Source organism: Lolium rigidum, chromosome 6, assembly GCF_022539505.1.
Source record: "Lolium rigidum isolate FL_2022 chromosome 6, APGP_CSIRO_Lrig_0.1, whole genome shotgun sequence".
NCBI classification, from domain to species: Eukaryota; Viridiplantae; Streptophyta; class Magnoliopsida; order Poales; family Poaceae; genus Lolium; species Lolium rigidum.
The window spans coordinates 310640001-310661967 of NC_061513.1; the positions used below are offsets into that span (position 1 = coordinate 310640001).

The window sequence follows — 21967 nt, forward strand, 5'->3', positions numbered from 1 at the left end:
TGTTTGGTTTAATTTGTTTCAACATGTTGCACTAATTTCAAAATCTCGATTCTATTTAGAAATGTCAATATCTCAATCGTGTCTACCATGGTGAAGATTTTTTTTTCCTCTAGCTTCAAAATAGAGCACATGCCGGCTTCGCCGGACAAAATTCGTCAGGCCGTTTGGTTGCCCCCGTTGCAAACGGACAATCTTGGCCTGGCGACCATTCTGGTGTTCACGGGCCAACACAAACAGACGCGCGCAGATATTTTGGACGTCCGTTTTGTGTCGCGCGTTGGAGATGCCCTAAGCCTAGTATATAAGATACTTCTGGTTGGGATTTTGTATGTTGGTAGACTACATCATCATCTGCAGCTAAAATGTTTTCCAGAATTTTTGTTGAAACCCTGCAATGTTTCTTACATTTTCTTTTGTTTTTGAAATTGTGCTTCATGTTGATCTAGCCCTAAAGCTAATTTCCGCCGTGAGCAACCAATTTTCTGCGTTTTCCCAAAGGTATTTCTCTTTAGCTAGCAATTGAAGGATTTCAAATTACAAAAGGAGAATTGTTGTATTGTAGTGATACAGTAGGTGGTGGACGTAGCCACGCCTTCTCTCCAGTCCCCATTAACTCCTGTTACTGGCTTCCTCGAGCTCTTCAGAGAGAGAGAGAGAGAGAGACGAGGCGAGAAGAAGCGGCGGCCATGGCTGGACAGGTTAGCCAGAAGGATCTCGGGTTCGTCCTCCTGCAGGCCATGACCGCGGCGAAGAACATCCGCCGCAAGCGCGACCGCCTCCTGCAGCTCCGCCGCCGGCTGGAGCGGCTCAGCCCCAGCGACGACGACCACGCGGTCAGGATAAAGGAGCTCGCCACCGACCTCTTCACGGTCTACTTCATCGGCATCGAGTTCGGCGCGCGCGTCCTCGGCATCTGCCTCAAGCAGGCGGCCCAGCGCGGCGCCCGCCTCGCCCTCAACCTCGCCTTCGCCACCATGCCCGACGAGCAGCTCCACGACGCGCTCGTCGCGCAGCGGCTCCCCGCGCGCCCGACCACCCAGACCGAGGCCTTCTCCCGCGTCGAGATGACCTTGCACGCCGTCAGGTTATCCAAGACCACCACATCCCGCGCTGCATCGAGCACCTCGCCGGCGAACGCCCACCCACCGTCTTCGCTGTCTATAGTGGCCAGGCCAAGACCAACTCCTCGGACAAATCCCCGGCCGCCGCCACTACCGTGGACCTGGAAAAGGCGCGTGAGTACCTCGACCGCGCGATCACCCTCGCGGATCTCGCCGTCAAGCACATCGACCTCGCCGTCGTCGCCATCTCCAGTTTCCTCGACCCCAAGGAGGTCGCCAGCCTCTCCGAGGACACCGACAAGACCGCATACATCTCTGAGGTACCTGCACTACTTACTCGCTCTGATCTGATGTGGGTCGATTTGCTACTACTCCTACTAGATCTGATGTTTATCTCCCTGTATTTGCATGAATCAACCTATTCATGTAACCAATACTGAATTCATTTTGCTCGCATCACTGCAGGAGGGACCTTATCCTGCAGATTGACCGATGATTCACCGACGTGCTTCACCTGGTCAAGCGATGAAGGGCTGTGAGATCCCTTGCATTGTTGATCAAAGCCGTTTAATTTACTTGTGCTTTCTGTTTTCCAAGTTGCAACACTATAATTCAGTTCAATTCGGGTAGATTAAGGCTCTGTTACTATCTAGCTAGTTTAATTTCTGGACTGCCGTGGTTATCGGATTGATGATTCTATGTAGTAATGTAGTGTACCTGCATCTATATCATTGGGCGATCGGTGTTTTTATTGATGTTCTATGATGACATTTGCTCCTATCCGTGGATTTCTATAGATAGCATGTGTTCTCAGTTTGGAATAATCTTTTTCTTCATTATTCTGGTTGTGATCGATGATGAATTGATGATAATCAACAAACTCGTGCAGTGCATGCCCCATATCACTGAAGATGGAATTTGTCCTGGCTGTGACCTGTAGTGTTCCTGTAGTTGCAACGGAGCGTTACATCAACAAACAGACTCTCGTCGGACCCATTGTCAGTTTTTGTGTCAATCCGTGAACAATTCAATTTTGGTATAAATGTAAGTAGTCACACTTTGTTGCCCCGCGAGAAAGCAGTAGTTTTTTGGAATTTAAACTGAAAAGCGATAGTAAGAGACAACTATGAGTAACCACATCAACATCTTCTAGAATTGACAATTGTTATAGACAAAAAATATGAACATTTACGATATGAAATCAGAATCAATAGATCTACCACAAAACATATTGTTATAGTGTATTCAATAAATACTCTATTGCTCTGTTCCAAAGAATAACATCTTATAATTCGAAACAAAGGTACAATTTCTTTTGTACTTTTAGTTAAACTAATTTTTTTTTTACTTCTAAATAAAATTTATATGCCTTATTCATTAGAACAAAGGTAAGGGACGCAACCTTTTGGTGCATAGGAGCATATGCTCCTGATTTTTGAAATGAGATTTAAATGCATTTTGAAATGTCAAAAAATTCTGACAAAAAATGTCGCGCACGTACATCTAAGTATTATTTGTGACCGCAAAGTCGTTTCCCGAAAAATAGATATTTTTGGTGTCGTGTACAAAAACTAAGGTGGTAAAAAAGCTCTTCACGAGACATTTTCTTATCTTTTTTACACATCACAAATAAAATGTCAATTTGCGCTGAAACATGGCGTGCACATATAAAATGTGGAGATATACACACAAAATATTTGTACGGATTTTCATATATTTAAAGTTTTTTCAGTAGCAGGAGCATATGCACCCTAGATCAAAATTGAATTTCCGGTGTAGTTTTTTCTTGGTGTAGTCTTTCAATCGGGATTTTGACCACTATGTAGTGAATAACACACTCGCACTCATGTATCCGTCTTACAACCAATGTTATCATAATAGTACTTTCTTCGTGCCAAATCACCTTATGCACGGAGTTTAGTCATAATTTATTTAAGTGTTTAGTAAAAGATGTTAACACCTACAATAGTGAATACATACGTGATTCTAACGGAGGTTATGACTCTGTTTGGTAGGCCCGTATTGTCAAATCGAGGTGTTTTAACACCTTGCTAACAAATACCATAATTTTTTTCTCCTTTATCGGTTTTATAAATAAGAGGGCCCGGACCTCTATCTTCAATACTAAAAAAACTGAAAGTTCTATAGAAATCTTGCTTTTTAGAATTACAATACTTATTAGAGCCAAACACATCAAAGTATTGTAAACTACAATATTTTAGGAACCAAAGTGTTTTTGAGAAAACTTTTGAAATATTGGGCTACCAAACGCACCATACATATATGTTTAGCTTGTTTTGAATTCTTTTTATGCAAGTATTGTTGTATGTCATATATACATTTTTCTAATGTGTGTGATGCTACCGGAGGGTTCTGCAGCAGTGGTCTACATAGAATTGAACAAAGCCTCTTTGCGCTTTCTTGTAGTAGTGGTCGCACAAGGAGTGCAAACTCGTTTGGGTCACGGGCGACAAGGATCCCGGTTTTTTGTACATTCGAAAATGCCATTGTAGAATTTAAAACAATCCAAGAAAAAACTCCATAAGTAGATAATAGTTACTCTACCAAGCTGGAAATTTTGAACTCGGAATACCATAAGTATTTTTGCTGCACAGAAATGATAAAATATGTCATGTAAAGTAGTGAAGAGTGCAATGTTTGTTAAGCCTAGAATATAAGGTATTTCGAGTTTCGACTTTTGTATCTTCGTAGACAACATCATTATCTACTACAAGACGTTTTTCAGATTTTTTTTGAAACCCTGCAATATTTGTTTCCATTTTTTGTAAAAAATTAGCTCCATGTAGCTCTAAAGCTAATTTCTGCGACGATTCTGCGTTTTCCGAACGGCAATTCTCATAGATAGTAGCTGTATTTTTGTACTCTCTCCAATTCAAATTAATTGACTCCCGTATGTCTACATTCGAAATGTATCTAGTCAAGAAACGCATCTAAATACATCCATATCTATATAAAGTATAGTCAATTAATTTTAATCGAAGTGAGTACCAATTTTCTTTTAACACTTTAGCTAGCATTTGAATGTTTTCAAATTACAGAAGGGTACTTGTCTTGTAGTGACACCGTAGGTGGCGGAGGCAGCAAGCAACCGAACTCCTGCGTGACCCCGGTCAAAGGGAAGAAAGGCTGTGGCATGGGCCCTGGTTGCAGATCCTATCACCCGCGGCCATTGGGAACTCGCCACGCGTCCTCTCCACTCGCCATTAACTCTGTTCCTGCCTTCCTCGAGCTCTACGGACTTTGGCTGACTCAACTCAGAGAGACAGAGACACCAAGAAAAAAGGGCGGCGCGCCATGGCTGGACAGGTGAGCGAGAAGGAGCTAGAGATCGTGCTCATGCAGGCCATGATCGCCGCGAAGAACATCCGCCCCCAGCGCGACCGCCTCCTGCAGCTCCGCCGCCGGCTGGAGCAGCTCAGCCTCAGCCTCAGCCCCAGCGACGACGACCACGCGGGCAAGATCAAGAAGCTCGCCCGCGACCTCTTCGACGTCTACTACATCGGCATCGAGTACGGCGCGCGCACCCTCTTCACCTGCCTCAAGCTGGCGGCCGAGGGCGGCGCCCGCCTCGCCGTCAACCTCGCCTTCACCGCCATGTCCGACGAGCAGCTCCACGACGCGCTCGTCGCGCAGCGGCTCCCCGCGCGCCCGACCACCCAGACCGAGGCCTTAACCCGCGTCGAGGTGACCTTGCACGCCGTCAAGGTTCTCCAGGAGCACCACGTCCCGCGCTGCATCGAGCACCTCGTCGGCCAACGACCACCCATCGTCGGCGAGAGGCCCAAGACCGACCCCTCGGACAAGGCCCCGCCCGCCGCCACCCCCGTGGACCTGGACAAGGCGCGCGACTACCTCGACCGCGCGATCACCCTCGCCGACCTCGCCGTCAAGCACATCGACCTCGCCGTCGCTGTCATCTCCAGGTTCCTCGACCCCAAGGAGGTCGCCAGCCTCTCCCACTTCACCGACGAAACCGCATACATCTCTGAGGTACCTGCACTACTTACTCTCTTTGCTACTACTACTATATCTGTTGTGTATCGATCTCACCACATTTGCTAGATCTGTGTGTCATGACTGCTGTGACTTATTATCTGTCCATCGATGTGCATCTTCCTACACTTGAATGAACTACTATATCAAGAATTCAGTATCCAATTCATTTTGTTCTGAAGAAACTCACACAAGAATCACTCAGGGGAATCACTGATTCATTTATTTCTGGGTGTAATCGTACACAGCTCAAAGAGGGAGTTTTAGCAAGAGGAAAAGAGAGATATTTTTTCTGGGATTCTCACACTCTCCCGATCTTTCTCAGCTTCTCTATAATGTTAAGATATTTTACATCTTGGACCCTACAGTGTTACCTATTTACAACACACTCCAACACTCCCCCTCAAGATGGGGCAAACACATCATACAGACCCATCTTGCTACAAAACAATGAAAACACTTTATCTGGTAACCCTTTTGTAAAAATATCAGCTACTTGGCTTGCTGAGGTTACATATGTCAAGCACACTATTCCTCTATCAAGTTTTTCTTTGATGAAATGGCGATCAATCTCAATGTGTTTAGTCCTATCATGCTTCACGGGATTATTTGCGATGTCAATAGCAGCCTTATTGTCACAGTAGAGCATTAATGGTCCATGCTTGTACAATTTCAACTCAACTAGGAGAATTTGCAGCCATAATAACTCACATATACCATGGGCCATAGACCGAAATTCCGCCTCCGCTGTTGATCTGGCTACTACAGACTGCTTTTTACTCCTCCAGGACACAAGGTTTCCCCCAACAAACGTACAATAGCCTGAAGTGGACCGACGGTCATCAAGAGAGCCGGCCCAGTCAGCATCTGTGTAACATTCAACTAGCAGGTTCCCTTGCTTAGTGTATAAAAGGCCTTTTCCTGGGCACCCTTTGAGATACCTCAAGATTCTATTCACGGCATACATGTGAGTTGTTTTTGGTTCATGCATGAACTGGCTAACAACACTCACAGCGAAGGCAATGTCTGGTCGTGTGTGAGAAAGATATATTAGCCTCCCGACCAATCTCTGATAACGTTCCCGATCAACATTAGTCCCATCATTACAGCTTAATCGATGATTTTGTTCTATGGGAGTCGCTATAGGACGTGAGCCAATCATACCGGTCTCTCTAAGCAGGTCCAGAGTATACTTTCTTTGCGATAGAAAAATACCTTTTGATCCACGAGAGACCTCAATGCCAAGAAAATACCGTAGATGCCCAAGGTCCTTCACTTCAAATTCTTGTGATAAGTGCTGCTTCAGATCACCAATTTCTTTAAGATCATCCCCTGTTATCACAATATCATCAACATATACAATTAATATGGCCACCTTATCATTATCATGCTTGTAGAATAGTGTATGATCTGCATTGCTTTGGTGGTAGCCTCTCTTGAGCATAGCTTGTCTAAATCGATCAAACCATGCTCTCGGTGACTGTTTGAGGCCATATAATGACCGACGTAGGCGTAATACCTTCTCAGTGCTTTCCTTTGGTTCAAAACCAGGTGGAATGTTCATATACACTTCCTCTTGAAGATCACCATGGAGGAAGGCATTTTTCACATCCATCTGATAGATACTCCAATCAAGGTTTACAGCACAAGAAATGAGTGTCCTTATTGAATTCATCTTTGCTACAGGGGCAAAGGTCTCTTCATAATCAATACCATAAGTTTGTGTATAACCCTTCGCTACAAGACGAGCTTTATATCTCTCTATTTTACCCTCGGGGTTGTATTTAATTGAGAAAACCCACTTACATCCTACAGTTTTCTTTCCATGTGGTAGATCCACGAGCTCCCAGGTTTCATTTTTTTCCAAGGCTCTCATCTCATCAAGCATAGCTTCCTTCCATTTTGGGTCTTTTATGGCTAATTCCCAGTGGGATGGTATAGAACCGGAATCTAGAGAAGCAATGAAGCTTTGAAAGGAGGGACTGCAATATTTATAGGAAATGAAGTTGGCTATGTCATGTTTAGGCCTAATGTAATCTTTAAGATATTCTGGAGAGTTGCGGGCCCTAGTTGATCTCCTCACAACAATGGGTAAATCTTCTTGCGGGTTAAAAATATGCTGTCGATTATCACTTTGTCCCTCAATGCTAATAGGAGAATTAATGGGAATACTGCCAGTACCTGGATCCTCATGTACAAGAGACTCGTCACCTTGAGATGGAGGTGATGAATTTCCAATCACATCGTCTTTATCTCCCTGATAAGAATCATTGTCAACATTCTGAATTTTGTCCTGCTCCCCCTGAATTGGAATGCGATCAAAAGTCAAAGAACCACCTGGAGTGGGAACAAGAACATTAGTACCTTCCACTTCACTCTCCCCCTCTTGTTCCACTTCAGGTGGCGATAAAATAATATCAGTATCATTAGTTGGCCCATAAAATGATTCATGTTCACGAAACGTGACATCCATACTCACAAAAAACCGATGTTCAGAAGGGCACCAGCATCTATAGCCTTTCTTTGAAGGAGAATAACCCACAAAAACACATTTTAGCGCACGTGGATCCAGTTTTCCAACAGAGTTTCTATAATCATGCACAAAACAAACACATCCAAAGACCTTGGGAGGAACAATAAATTCATTTGATTTTAATAGACATTCTGTAGGAGTATTATACCCAAGGGTACGAAGAGGCATCCGATTGATCAGGTATGTTGCGGTTTTAATTGCTTCTCCCCAAAGAAATTTTGGAACATGCATTGTAAACATAAGTGAGCGAGCAACTTCAAGTAAATGTCTATTTTTCCGCTCTGCAACACCATTCTGCTCCGGGGTATTAACACAGGTGGTCTGATGTTCAATGCCATTTGCAGTAAGAAATTGTTCAAGCTCTTGGTTGACATATTCAGTGCCATTATCTGAACGTAAAACTTTAATAGTTGCTTCATGTTGATTTTTTATAAGGGCACACAAATCTTTAAAGACAGAAAAAACATCACTCTTACGCTTCAGAAGATAAAGCCAAGTATACCGGCTAAAACAGTCAATGAAAGTCACAAACCATCGATGTCCAGAAATTGAGTGCACCTCACAGGGTCCCCAGACATCAGAATGGATTACTTCAAATGGTTTCTTGCTTCTCATACCACTACTAGGATATGTACCCCTAGTATGTTTAGCTAGTTCACATGCATCACAGACCAACAACTCTCTAGGACATGACTTAAACAAATTTGGATAAACACGAGATAAGGCAGCAAAAGAAAGATGTCCAAGCCTGCGATGATGCAACAACAATTCTTGGCTTGGAGACAAACATGATGCAAGTGCAAGGGCAACTTCATCACTTCCTTTATCAAGATAGTAAAGCCCCTCATGCTCGGTCCCAGTCCCCAACAATCTCCCTGTCCCTAGCTCCTGAAAAATACAACGAGTAGGATCAAACCAACTTCCACAGTTAAGAGACTTTGTAATAGAGCTGACTGACAAGAGACTGATAGGGAACTTCGGAACATGTAACACCGGAGATAAGGACAAGTTCTCGGTGCATCTAACGGATCCACGTCCTACAATAGGTGCCATGGATCCATCAGCAACACGCACCTTGTCCTTACCCGAGCAAGGTGTATATGAAGTGAATAAGTTGGAAGCTCCTGTCATATGATTAGTGGCCCCCGTGTCAATAATCCAAGAGGTCAAGAGATTCGTAGAAGTCTGGGCCTGATGACATTTTTTACCTGGGTGAAGTGAAGTGTCAATAAGGCCAGATTCAGCTTTGGATACACCCTGGGAGGAAGGAGAGCCTTCTGAGAGTCGAAGCTTGGAACTAAACTCGTCAAGATCTCGAATATCTACTACAGGTTGCTCCTGTAGAGATGCAACATGACTAGCATGTCTTTTACTTGGTCCTTGAACTCCCCATGTTCGTGACCTCCCTTTCTCACCCCACCACGGTGGATAGCCATGCAATTCAAAACAATTGTCCTTTGTGTGTCCATTTCTTCTGCAATGATCACAATATTGTTTACTCTTGTCCAATTTACTGAAGGGCCTTGCACCATGACGAGGTCGCATAGACAGAGCTGCACGATCTTCCCCGTATTTCAGGTAATCTTCCTTTGGTTGAGCCAGCCGTGTCTCTTCCTCAAGGACGCTAGAGATGATATCATCAAGGCTAGGCCATACAGTTTCAGAAAAGATGAGTTGGCGACGAAGATTAAATTTCTCGTTTAGTCCATCAAGGAAAAGCTTGGCTACAAGGGACTCAAACCATTCATGATGAATACCTAAATCCTTCTTATCAACAGGCTGAAAAGGATGATAATAATGCAAATCCCTGTATAAACGTTTCATCTCACCAGCATACTCAGTTATAGATTGTGTGCCTTGCTTCAGGTGAGTGAGCTCCCCCATAATGCGAGTGGCCTGCATTTTATTTGATTTTCCAGAAAACTGCTTCTCTAGCGTGGACCATACCTCAAATACCGTTGTCATTATCTCAACCTGTTGCCGCACAATAGGCTCCATACTTCCCAATAACCAGACCAAAACTTTGTCATTGACCTGTCTAGCAGAGGTGTCACCACTCTCCGTTTTTCCTTCTTCATCAGCAAGCAAGTATTCATAACCGTGTGAGCTTAGAATCAACTGAGCGTAACGCTTCCAACTGATATAATTGCTAGGGCCTGATAGCTTCACTGGATTGGTTTCCAATGCATAGTTGACAACCTCAGGAAGTGCTCTGGATTGTTGCTGCTGCTCAAGCAACTTGCTAAATACCTCATACATTTTGTCAATACTTGAATCAGCTGACTTGTCCTTGCTTGTATCGGACATCATTCGCAGCTTAGAAATACCCCAATGAACTGCCTTCTAGTCACTTCTAGTATGAGGACTTGTCTTTTGCATTAACATATAAGTACCAGAATCGGTGACAATTTGATGTACTAGCACAAGCTTTTAACAAATGCACACAGGCAGGAGAGGCAAAGTATTTATAGATCAGTCACAAGACAAAGCGCAACAGCAGCATGGTGTACCTTTGGTATCCCAAGGTGGAAGGTAACGCTGAAGAGGAATTTTGCTTCAGTTCAGTCAAACACCCAAGCACGCCAGTGTCAAATCCCAGCGTCGCTGTCTCACAGATGCACGCCGGTGGCAGGACCAGTACAGAACGGAACTCCAGAAAAAAGAGACGGGCACCCAGCAGAGGCAGCTACGACTTGGAGCAGCTCCACGGCGAACCCATGACGGCCGATCTGCGCAGGCGGCACAGCACCCTCAGCAGCTTATCCTCGATCCACTTCCTCGTGGAAGGCCTCAAATCCGCTCAGAATCGCAGGGGAACCGCACCGGATTCGTCCTGCTCTGATACCATGAAGAAACTCACACAAGAATCACTCAGGGGAATCACTGATTCATTTATTTCTGGGTGTAATCGTACACAGCTCAAAGAGGGAGTTTTAGCAAGAGGAAAAGAGAGATATTTTTTCTGGGATTCTCACACTCTCCCGATCTTTCTCAGCTTCTCTATAATGTTAAGATATTTTACATCTTGGACCCTACAGTGTTACCTATTTACAACACACTCCAACATGTTCACTTCACTTGCAGAAGGGACCTTATCCATCAGATTGAGTGATGATTCACCGACGTGCTTCACCTGGTCGTGGATGTCAAGCGATCGATGAAGCGGTTGGGATCCCTTGCATTGTTCATCAAAGCCGTTTAATTTACCTATGATTTCTGTTTTGCAACCTTATATAATTTCAGTTCCTGCTAGTTTAATCTCTGCTACTACTACTATCTAGCTATCTTCTGGACGGCCGTGTGCCATGGTTATCTTAAGCTGGATTCCGATTATTGTAATGAACCTGCATCTATGTCTGTGGGCGGTCGACTGCTTAAATCATGTTCTGTGATGATAGTTGCTCTGATCCCGTGTATTTCTATCGATAGCATGTGTCCTCAGTTCGGTAAAATCTTGTTATACATTCTACTGGTTGTGATCGATGATGATAACCATGAAACTCGTCACAAGTGAATGCTGCATTGATGTTTGGACTAGCCTGATTGCGGTCGATGATGATAACCAAGAAACCTGTTTGTCCGTGCTATGTAACATCCCTGTAGTAGTAACGGAGCGTTATAGTAGCCAACTCATTTTTGTGGATGACCCTTCGGACATGGATGCGCCTAGGATGAATAGATAGACATCTCCGATCAGTATTAGCTAGCTAAGTATGATTACAACAGGTGATCAAAATTGCCATGCGATGAACTACTGGAAACGAAGGCTTTGCCGTCGAGTGGCCAAAATACTCAGCAATAGTCCTTTGAAACTCGGCAAATTACAAACAGGCAGCGATCCCGTCGGTAAACAAGGTTTGCTGAGTGTTTTTTTTTTTGGAACTCCGCAAACATTTCAAATATGTGTTATTTGTAGTTCTCCGAAAAAATGGGACGGCTGTGGAGGGATAGAAATGGAGAGTGTCCGGTTTGCTAAATGTTTTTAGATAGCACTTGGCAAAGCCTAATATCTGAAATAAAAAAAATGGTAAAATTGATTATTTACCCAAAAGTTCACCAACCTTGGATAATCTACCCAAAGTTTACTATTAATTGGTAAAATAGCCAATAAAAAATTGAAACTAAAAAATATACATTTTTAGCAGACCTTTAACTAGACTTTGTCATGAAGCCATTTGGTTGGTGAGCTTCATCGATTAGATCACCCAATTGCACTATCATCAGAGTCTATGGTCACTCGTTTCCTCGACCTGCGAACTGTAGGGCCTTCCCTCGGGCCGTTGTCCTGATCGAGTATCTTCAATTGGCCATAGTCCCGGTCTATGATTCCTCTATTGCAAGTGTTTTTTACAATATTTCTTCTAGTTAATCACCTTACAGTCGTTGCATTTATATGCATACATGCATGGAGTCCAATTTGCGTAAAAAACATTTGGTAAATAACCAATTTTGGGCATCATATAGTCAACTGTGGGTAGAAGATCCAAGGAGGTGCCTCGTGGCAGGGCGGGTGAAGGAGCTTCCTTCCGCCGCGAGGAGGAGAACAACGAAGGGGCGAGTTGGCTTCCAGCAACGGGGAGAAGCTGGCAGCGTGCTTGGGGATGGCCTGCGTGTGATGGAGATCCATAGGGATGGAGGTGAACGTGCGGACGATAATGGAATAATGGATAAGGTGGGGGAGAGAGAGTGAGAGAGAGAGAGAGAGAGAGAGAGAGAGAGAGAGAGAGAGAGAGAGAGAGAGAGAGAGAGAGAGAGAGAGGAGATAAGGACATGGAAAAAGGGGCAGTGGATTTGAGGAGAGAGCTGAGGGTAAGTCGATCTCGATCCAATAGTGCAGTGGCACAATCCGTGTTACTTGGATTTCAAGAAATCACGACGCAATAACTTTGCCAAGTGTCTCGCACAAACACTTGGAAAACAATTTGAAGACATGTAGAAGGTACAAAATAACTTCAAAAAATTAAAATAAAATTTGCGACGTATGTTCTTTTGTGTTTAATATTTGCAGGTTAAAAGTTATAACATGATTTTTTGGTTTAAATATTTTTGATTTTCTTTGTTGTTTTCAAATTATGGTCAAAATGGTGGGGAAGACTATTCTTAGCTAGGGGTTGAATATTGCAAAACCGACATTGTATCTCCATTTAAATAACACATTGTGTACCTAAAAGTGATGTTTTCTAGCATAATGTTGACTAAATAAAATGACAACCAACACCCCATCTATCATAAGCTCAGAAAGACCGCATATGCCTTCCAATGTTGGATCAAACTATTTTTTGGAAGGGAAATTTGTCTTCCTTAACTATAGTGAGATCCAAAGAACTTAAACATGACGTTGGTTGGTCAGAACAATCATCATACCATGAGCAGCATAGAACGACTGCATACAACTAAGGACATGTTTGGTTCAAAGGATTTCAAAAATAGAGGAATATGAAAAACGCAGGAATAGTATGTCATGACATGTGAAATCCTACGGGAATAAAAAAAGCGGAATTATTTGCAGAAATCGTTTGGTTGCACCACAGAAAAGAATTTCTATACAGATTGAGTAATGCCGTAGTTTTCATAGGGCACATCGGAAATTTTCCAAGGAGTCTAACCTCTTGCTACAAATCCTATGAGATTGTAGTATAGGAAAGCAATGCATAGGCATTTCGTAAGATTCAATCCTCTCTGAAGCTAACGGCCTCTATAGAAAAATTCGTATACGTAAGAATCATACAAAATTCCTTTGGGAATTATTTGAATCAAACAACCCTAGAACTTTGTAATTAAATTTTAGTAACAGATTTTTGTGGGTGCACGACCGGGATTCCGTTGAAGCGCTATGCAGAGAATTGAACAAAGCCCCTTTGCCCTTTCTTGTAGTAGTCGGAGGAGAAGGGGGCAAAACAATTTTCTCCAACGGTCATTCTCCAAGATAGTACCTGTATTTTTGTAACAATTTTTAACTGTTCATCTAGCATTTGAACGTTTTGAAATTACAAAGGGAGAATTGTCTTCTAGTGAAACTGTAGGTGGCGGAGGTAGCAAGCAACCTAAGAGCATCTCCAGTCGCGTCCCCCAAACCGTCCCCCAAAGCGATTTGGGGCGCGCCGGACAAAAAAAGCGTTCCAGCCGCGTCCCCCAAAGCCCTTTTTCGTCCGGCGCGCCCCCATTCGGTGTCCGGCGCCCCGAGCCCGTCCCCGTCCCACAGGGGACGCACCGGGGACGCCGGACACAACGAAAAGCGAGGCGGGGAGTGGCGGGGCCGACCCGTCAGCGGCACAATTAATTTAAACCTAACCGTCGCCTACCTCGCGACGGAAGTTATTGGCGCGCAGCGACGGTGCAGCTTCCCGCAGAGGGCGCAGCGACGCGTCCCGTCGCGCCTAGCTCTGCATGCCGGCGTTAATGAGCGCCACCGCTCCTCCGCCTCCCTCCGGCCTATAAAAGGGGCGCCTCTCATCGTCCCTCTCACACGCAAACCCTAGCGCCTCTCTCCCAAACCCTAGCCGCCACCATCTCTCAACAAGACTCGACGCTATGTCCGGTAGAGGCGGAGGCGGACCTCGCGGCCGCGGCCGTGGTCGTGGTCGTGGTCGTGGCCGCGGCGCAGCTCGAACGCTCGCCGTCGCCTTCCACGCCGCCGCCTTCATCATCGTCGGAGATGGACGTGGAGCCGGACGTCCTGTTCGAGTTCGTCCACGTCCTCAAGGGCGACCCGCGCGGCATCCGAGAGGCTGCCGGACTCCTTCGCCGAGTACGTCGGCGGCGTACGCCCGCGCACGATGCATCTGCGGGAGCATTCGTGCGGCTACCGCCGGTGGATCGTCAAGGCGATCTACGACGCGCGCGGCAAGATGTACCTCAACATCGGCCGGGAGAAGTTCGCGCGCCACCACAGCCTCCAAGCCGGCTTCATCCTCGTGTTCTCCTACTTCGGCAACAGGGACATGAAAGTCAAGGTCTTCGACGAGAGGCGCTGCCTCCGGGACTACCACGTCGACAGGGACGACGACAGCACCGACGAGGAGGACGACCGAATGAGTGTTGTTTCTTCGCAGCGAATACGTGCACGGAGGTTTCTGCCTGTTCGCCTCATCGGTAGAACCAACAAGGGCACCATCCTCCCGCTGGATTTTCCGGTTTAGGTGACTGGGTGTGCCCTCGAGTGTTCTTTCTTAGCAGCGAACACAGGAAACCTTCGATGCACGGCCTAGTTAGGTTTAGTTTCTTTGCAATATTTTATATTTGTGTCCACCATGGTTCAAACTATGTATTAGTTTGTGGAAAACCATGTTCCAAACTGTGTTTTCGTGTAAACCACGTTCCAAATTATGTATTAGTTTGTGGAAATTGAAATAAAAATGCTAGAAAAATTATTTTAAATGTTTGGGGCGGCGTTTGGGGGACGCGGCTGGGGAGCGACGTCCCCCAAACGCGGCACGAACGAAACACGTCCCCCAAACGCTCGATCCGGCGCGGTTTGGGGGACGGTTTGGGGGACGCGGCTGGAGATGCTCTAAACTTGTGCATGACCACGGTCAAGAGGAAGCAAAGGCTATCCTGCAGTGCAGAGTGCAGACCCCATCACCTGCAAAGCTATCAGCTTTTACGTAGCGCTCGCTGCCATCGGGAACACGACACGTGCCCTTTCCTGCTCCATTTTGCTCCTCGTCTCTTTCTTCCCTCGCAAGAACCTCTCTTCCGCTCTTGTCTTCTGCTTCTCCCCAAACTCATCTGAGAGAGGAGGCGAGCAGAAACGGCGGCCATGGCTGGACAGGTGTGTTGGACCGTCATGATACAGGCCATGCAAGCCAAGAAGACCATCCGCCCCCAGCGCGACCGCCTCCTGCAGCTCCGGCGCCAGATGGAGCAGCTCAGCCCCGGCGACGACGACGACCACAAATCCAGGAACATGGAGCTCGCCAGCGGCCTCTTCAACGTCTGCTACAGCGGCCTCGGGATCGCCTCCCGCATGCTCGCCAGCTGCATGGAGCTGGCGGCCAAGGACGGTGCCCGCCTCGCCATCAACCGCGCCTTCGCCGCCATGCCCGACGAGCAGCTCCACGACGCGCTCGTCGCGCAGCGGCTCCCCGCGCGCCCCACCACCCAGACCGAGGCCTTCTCCCGCGTCGAGGCGGCCTTCAACGCCGTCAAGGTCACCGAGGAGCACCACATCCCGCTCTGCATCCAGCACCTCGTCGGGCAACGCCCTGTCCACATGGTCCACGGCAAGAACGGGCTCGAGAACCCGGCCCCGGTCCCCGACACGCCCGTGGACCTGGACAAGGCGCGCGACTACCTCGACCGCGCGTGCACCCTCGCCGACCTCGCCGTCAAGCACATCGACCTCGCCGTCGTCGTCCTCTCCAGCTTCATGGACCCCAAGGTGGTCGCCAACCTCTGCGAGGTCACCGACAAGCGCGCATCCATCTTACAGGTACCTGCACTACTTTGCTCGTATTGCTACTACTAGATCTGATTGTTTGCATCAAACAATCCATTCATTTTCTTCCCTTCACCGACCGCAGGGTGGACCTTATCCAGCAGACTGAGATGATTCACCGACGTGCTTCACCAGATCGAGGATGTCAAGTAAGGGCGATGAAGGGGGTGGGATCCCTTGCATTGTGGATCAAAGCCGTTTATTTTACCTCTGAATTCTGTTTTGCAACCTTATAATTTCAGATCTGTTCGGTTAGATTAATCTCTGCTGATATCTAGCTACCTCATTCCTGGATGTACGTGCCCTTATCTTAGCTTGATTCCGGTTGATGTAACGTACTTGCATCTATCTCTGTGGGTGATCGACTGTTTTACTATTGCTCTGTGATGACATTTGCTCCGATCCGTGGATTTCTATCGATATCATGTATCCTCAGTTTGGTACAATTTGTTTTTGCATAACTCTGGTTCTGATCGCTGATGATAACAAGACATTCTTGGTGCATGCCACATGTATCATTCAAGATGGATCTTGTTCTGGTTGTGATCGATAATGGGAACCAAAGAAACATATTTGTCTGTGCCATGTAGTATTCGTGTAGTACACTACAATTCTCATACCAGTGATTTCTTTTTCAACAGCTTCGTACCAGGGAAATTAGCCGAGCGTGAATTTTCATGTAGTACTCAATCTGTTCTGCCTAGCGTAACAATGTCTATGTTGGGATGATAATATATGGCAATCAAGTGCACTCTGCATGTTTTTGTATGAAATACTCCTCCCATTCATCAATATATGTTTTATATTTGTCTAAATTTAAAATCATGTATCCTCACAAAAAAAATTAAAATCATGTAGACAAATTAGACAAATCTAAGACATCATTTTATCGACATAGGTAGTATGAATCTATTTGATAGTCCTATAGTATATAGATCTCTTTGGGCCCGGAATATAAACATTATCTAATATCGTTTCATACTGTGGATTATTCGGCAATTGCAATAGTAACTAACAATAGTGAAACTGGAAAGGTTTGTGTTATTCCGGCACGTAGATACCAAAACGAACAAAAAAAGGCAACTCCCGTCAGCCATAAGCTCAAAAAGACAGACTATGTCCTCAAATGTTACAGAAAGGTACCTTCTTGGAGGAAAAACTTCAACTTTGTATTGCTCTTCGTGTCATCCTTCATATTGACTTGCCCAAACAGAGACACCCCTCCCCCGGCGCATTCTTTGGCTGTCGACTATTTATACAAAAGCTACCACTACTCACATATCGCATATACGAACATACCCACCACTTGTCCTCTCCCCCAACCTCGATCCCACGCGCTCAACCTCGAATCGGCGGTCGCCAGTGGAGGTGACACACAAGTCAGTGATCCTTGATTGAAAAGGAGCGTGGTGGCGGCATCGTTGCTATCTTCATCGATCAATCTTATTTTGTGTGCGTGTGGGGGGAGGGGGGAAGGTGAGGTTGATATTGACCGACTACTAGGAAGGTATCAATGATAAGCGCGGGAGGAAGTGCGATTGTAGTCTATTCTTGCATCGTCTTATGACATACTAGAACATAAATGCGCGCTTTGCCGCGCCCGTCCACCTTGACAGTAGTAGTAGAAATATCACAAATAACGTGACAGAAAAAATAGAACTTTCCAAGTTATGGTGACTAATATAGCCATATAGGAACCTCCAACGAAGTTAATCATACATTAAATTAAACCTGTAATTGTGCCTATACAACACATTATTGTCAACCATCGCCATAAAAGCACGCTTGTTTTTAGAGGAATGAACCCAACTTCATTGTTCAAAACAACACCGCAAACATCAAGATTAAAACATTCCAAAGAATCAGGAGATACAACCTTGAGCCAAGAAGTACACAAAACTATGTGAGGCAACAAGCCGCTCCATCTGCTAATTTCCTATTGACCGAGAGCACCATCATTCCAATCTAACATTTACTATATTTTCAAACATATTAAGTATTGTTAAGAGCACAATTTCATACGAATGAGCACTGGGCACCTTGCACTTGCTTCATTTCTAGGCAGCACAAGAAAAAAGGAGAAGATCAGGAACTCAAACTTCTAACATCATTCTTCATGCATGCAAATATGGAGGATATTTAAGGATAATCAGAAATTGTAGACCTTCATAGAAGAACATTTTCTTCAAGTTGAGGGCCATTACATCTGGCTGCATATATTTGGCATTAAGATTAGCAATAAACCATCAAGGATCTTAGTTGTACAAACAATATGTCCACATAGAGATATTGGGATTCCAATAAGAACTAAGCATCTTGACAGTGATGGCAGCAAGTCACTGACTTGTGGTAGTGGGCACACTTTTCAGTTCTTATAAGCACTAAGTAGTGACCTCTGAGCTGATCATATAGTTTTCCTCTCGCACTCAACTAATAATTATTTCCCTTCTGAACTTCAAAAACCCCACGTTATAGAGATAGTATTGCCTATTTAAAACAGTTTTCCTATTGCATCACCAGTACAGCTCCTTTTTGCTGCTGCTGCCCCATGCTAGCAAAAGGAGCTAGTAAACTTTCACCAGTTAAATTTTGATTAATATTTGATAACACAATTAATGAGTCTAACACTCATCCATCAGCCGGAGCTAACAAATTCTCAATCTTTCAATGTAGAAAGAAATGAACTACAAAATAAGTGAATAGTAAAACTAATTACCCTTGTAGCTTACCTCCCGGCGGGGCAAGTGGGGCAAGAAACTTCACGGGAAAGTGGTCAAATAATAATGTGTGGCATTGTATAGCTAATGATAACACAATTAATGAGTCTAACACTCATCCATCAGCCGAAGCTAACAAATTCTCAATCTTTCAATGTAGAAAGAAATGAACTACAAAATAAGTGAATAGTAAAACTAATTACCCTTGTAGCTTACCTCCCGGCGGGGCAAGTGGGGCAAGAAACTTCACGGGAAAGTGGTCAAATAATAATGTGTGGCATTGTATAGCTAATGACCTCTACTGTGGGAAATCAAGTCTGTTTTTTTTGTTTGCTTAATAGGATTATTTGTTCTGCCAAACAGAAGTATAACTAACTAAAAAGGAATGAAAAGATAAAAAAAAAGCACTTCAGCTTCCAGCTTGTCTCACACACCATCTAATAATCTCTTCTTTCTCTTTGGGAATTCTTGGGGAGAGGAGCAGAAAAGACCTGCTCTGTAGAGGGAAAAATATCTGAAATATTTCCTACTGTTAGGTGTAAAATATCAGCTAAGCCAGAAAGAAACATGTCAAGCATGTAGCTTAAAAATGTATCTCTGGAGAACCAAATAGCTTAAAAATGTTTCTCTGGAGAACCAAATGCCATGGCAAGGAACAAGATAATATTTGCTAACATGCTAAGTGATGTATACCCATACAACATATTTGACCTCTTTACGGTATCAACATGATACAATAATTTTGCTAAAATTGTATCATACACTTAACAAACCTGGTAAAGTCAATATTATATCACAACACTCAGTGAAAATGCAAAACACAGTGATCCACAATAAGATCTGACCAAACCTGGGCTAGGCTGTCAAAGTGAGATTATAATTTCTGAGCCAGTGGCTAACAACAAGGTTACATGGATGGTTCTCTCTATTGACACAGCCTACATAGAAGGACACATGGAAACATATCAGACTGGGAATTTAGTGAGTTTATTAGAAGAAGATCCTTACAGATGCAGAATTACCATCCGGATGAGCAGAAATCTTGGGGCCTTGGGGGTGACAACTGACCAAGTACATGGGAAGTCATAAATAAATGAAAATACGGAAGAGCTTCCCTGTAATATAATCATATAATTAGATCTGTGGTAAGCATTTTTATTGAAGAAAATTAGAACTACAACAGGTTAATAAGAAAGCTGTTTCTGAAGATAAGTTCACTGGAAACAGGCATGGGGATTCTAGAACTGGAATTGCCCAGCAAATATTGTGTTAGATCCAAAATGGAACAGATCAGAGCATCTCCAGCCGCGTCCCCCAAACCGTCCCCCAAACCGCGCCGGATTGAGCGTTTGGGGGACGTGTTTTGTTCGTGCCGCGTTTGGGGGACGTCGCTCCCCAGCCGCGTCCCCCAAACGCCGCCCCCAAACATTTAAAATAATTTTTTTAACACATAAACCATTTATATCAAATGTAGCATATGAAAAAAATGTTTTCGAGGATTGTTTTCAAATTAAATTACAACAAACAATAAAACAAGTAATCAAATATAATAAAAAGGGCTAGATGATACATCAAGGTGCCACGGTATTTCCTTTGATCCTCCACAAATGCTCAACGACCGGCGGGTTCTGGGAGGCGCTGGCGACGCGGCGGCGGCGGCACGACCGGCGGGAGCCCCAGCCGCGACAACGGTGCTGACTCGCAGCACAGATCAGACGCCCAAACGGCCGGGAAATCCAGCGGCGGCGGTGGGGTGGGAGGCGCGGGAAGGAAGGAGCGACGAGAAAAGAGGCGCGAACCAACGGTTTATGCAAATAGTCGCCGACATGTGGGAGCCCGCCTCGCTTTTCGTTGTGTCCGGCGTCCCCGGTGCGTCCCCTGTGGGACGGGGACGGGCTCGGGGCGCCGGACACCGTATCGGGGCGCGCCGGACAAAAAAGGGTTTTGGGGGACGCGGCTGGAACGCTTTTTTTGTCCGACGCGCCCCAAATCGCTTTGGGGGACGGTTTGGGGGACGCGACTGGAGATGCTCTCATATAACTGATATTACGAGACATATCTAGCAGCACAGAAAGAAGGAGTCGTAGGGGAGTAGATCCGCAGTGTCGCACTGCCATTCTTGGTCGGGGCGCTCAACAAAAGCTGATACCGAGCTATCAAGGCGGCCATTGAGATCACAGAGAAGCTGCCACACGTGTATCCGCTCGCCGTTTCCATCTGTATACGCCGGAAGTAGGATGTTGCAGCCTCCGGACGTTCGGCGTCGAATCGAATTCATGGCTTGTAGAAGTGTCTCCTGAAACAAACAACTAATCAACTGGGTGTATAAAGGGGTCGTCGATGAAATTAGGAGGATAAGGGCAGTTGACAAATGTGTGATTACCCTAATTGAAGAGATCGACCTAGCACCTTATATGAGGAACCAGGGAGAGAAGGTGGGCAGACATGAAACGTTCGTCCACCACCAGCGGAAGTAAAGCGAGAGGAAGGCAGCCATGAATTCCCCTGCCGCCGCTCTACCTCCCTGAAAAGAGAACGCAAATAGGCTTTTCAGGGACACATTATAACGAGGAACTGGCTGAACCAATTTCATAGGCCCATCAAAAAATGGCCGAGCGGTTCCGGTGGTTTCGGCCCGGTTTATGGCAAGACGCCCAGATCAATTTCAGGAGAAGCGGCCCTATTATGTTGGCAGGCTGTCATAGGAGCTTGGATACGGTGAAAATGGACCATCTATGTTCGCTAAGAGGAGTGAATGAGTGATGATCTGGGACGTTCACCAGCACGATCCAATGGCTTGGAGCGTCAAATCGCTGTGAGAGAGTCCTAGTGGTTCCATTTAACTGTTAACTAATGAGGGCATCTACACACAACGGAAGTTCACGGGCTGGCACTAAAAATCCCCAAGGCGCACCTTCATGGCTAGGATCGAAGAACTACACTTGCCGAATGTTCGTTGTACGTTGAGGTTGATCGAGGAGAAAGAAATCAAGGTGTTCGAGGTAGAGTAAAAGCATGCCCTTGAGGGATCAAATATGAAAGGCGAGTAGAAGTTAACACGATTAAGTCGACGTGCTTGGCTAGCCGATGTGATGTAGCCGGTCTAGGAACAACTCGATGCCCTTAATCGAGATGGTGATGATTATGGGCGTCTAAAAGATAATTTTTATGTTATGTTTCCTTTTTTTTTTGTTAGGGTTCATTA

At 45.3% G+C, this 21967-nt stretch overlaps 3 protein-coding genes and 1 pseudogene across 3 annotated transcripts; 3 read left to right on the forward strand and 1 right to left on the reverse strand.

Moving 5' to 3' along the window:
• The first annotated feature begins 686 nt into the window (after positions 1-686).
• Positions 687-1550, forward strand: LOC124664583 (annotated as a pseudogene).
• Positions 1551-4376: 2826 nt separating this feature from the next.
• LOC124664584 lies at positions 4377-5144 on the forward strand. The gene has a single exon (XM_047202067.1). It carries the CDS (start codon positions 4377-4379, stop codon positions 5142-5144), a length of 768 nt encoding a protein of 255 aa, XP_047058023.1.
• Positions 5145-8061: 2917 nt separating this feature from the next.
• LOC124666706 lies at positions 8062-10553 on the reverse strand. The gene is made up of 2 exons (XM_047204038.1): positions 8817-10553; positions 8062-8496 (listed from the first exon to the last, which is right to left on the reverse strand). Exons 1-2 carry the CDS (start codon positions 9916-9918, stop codon positions 8453-8455), a joined length of 1146 nt encoding a protein of 381 aa, XP_047059994.1. The 5' UTR covers positions 9919-10553; the 3' UTR covers positions 8062-8452.
• Positions 10554-15367: 4814 nt separating this feature from the next.
• Positions 15368-16154, forward strand: LOC124664585. Its single transcript, XM_047202068.1, has 2 exons — positions 15368-16039; positions 16131-16154. The coding sequence occupies exons 1-2, from the start codon at positions 15368-15370 to the stop codon at positions 16152-16154; spliced, it is 696 nt and encodes a 231-aa protein (XP_047058024.1).
• The last annotated feature ends 5813 nt before the right edge of the window (positions 16155-21967 follow it).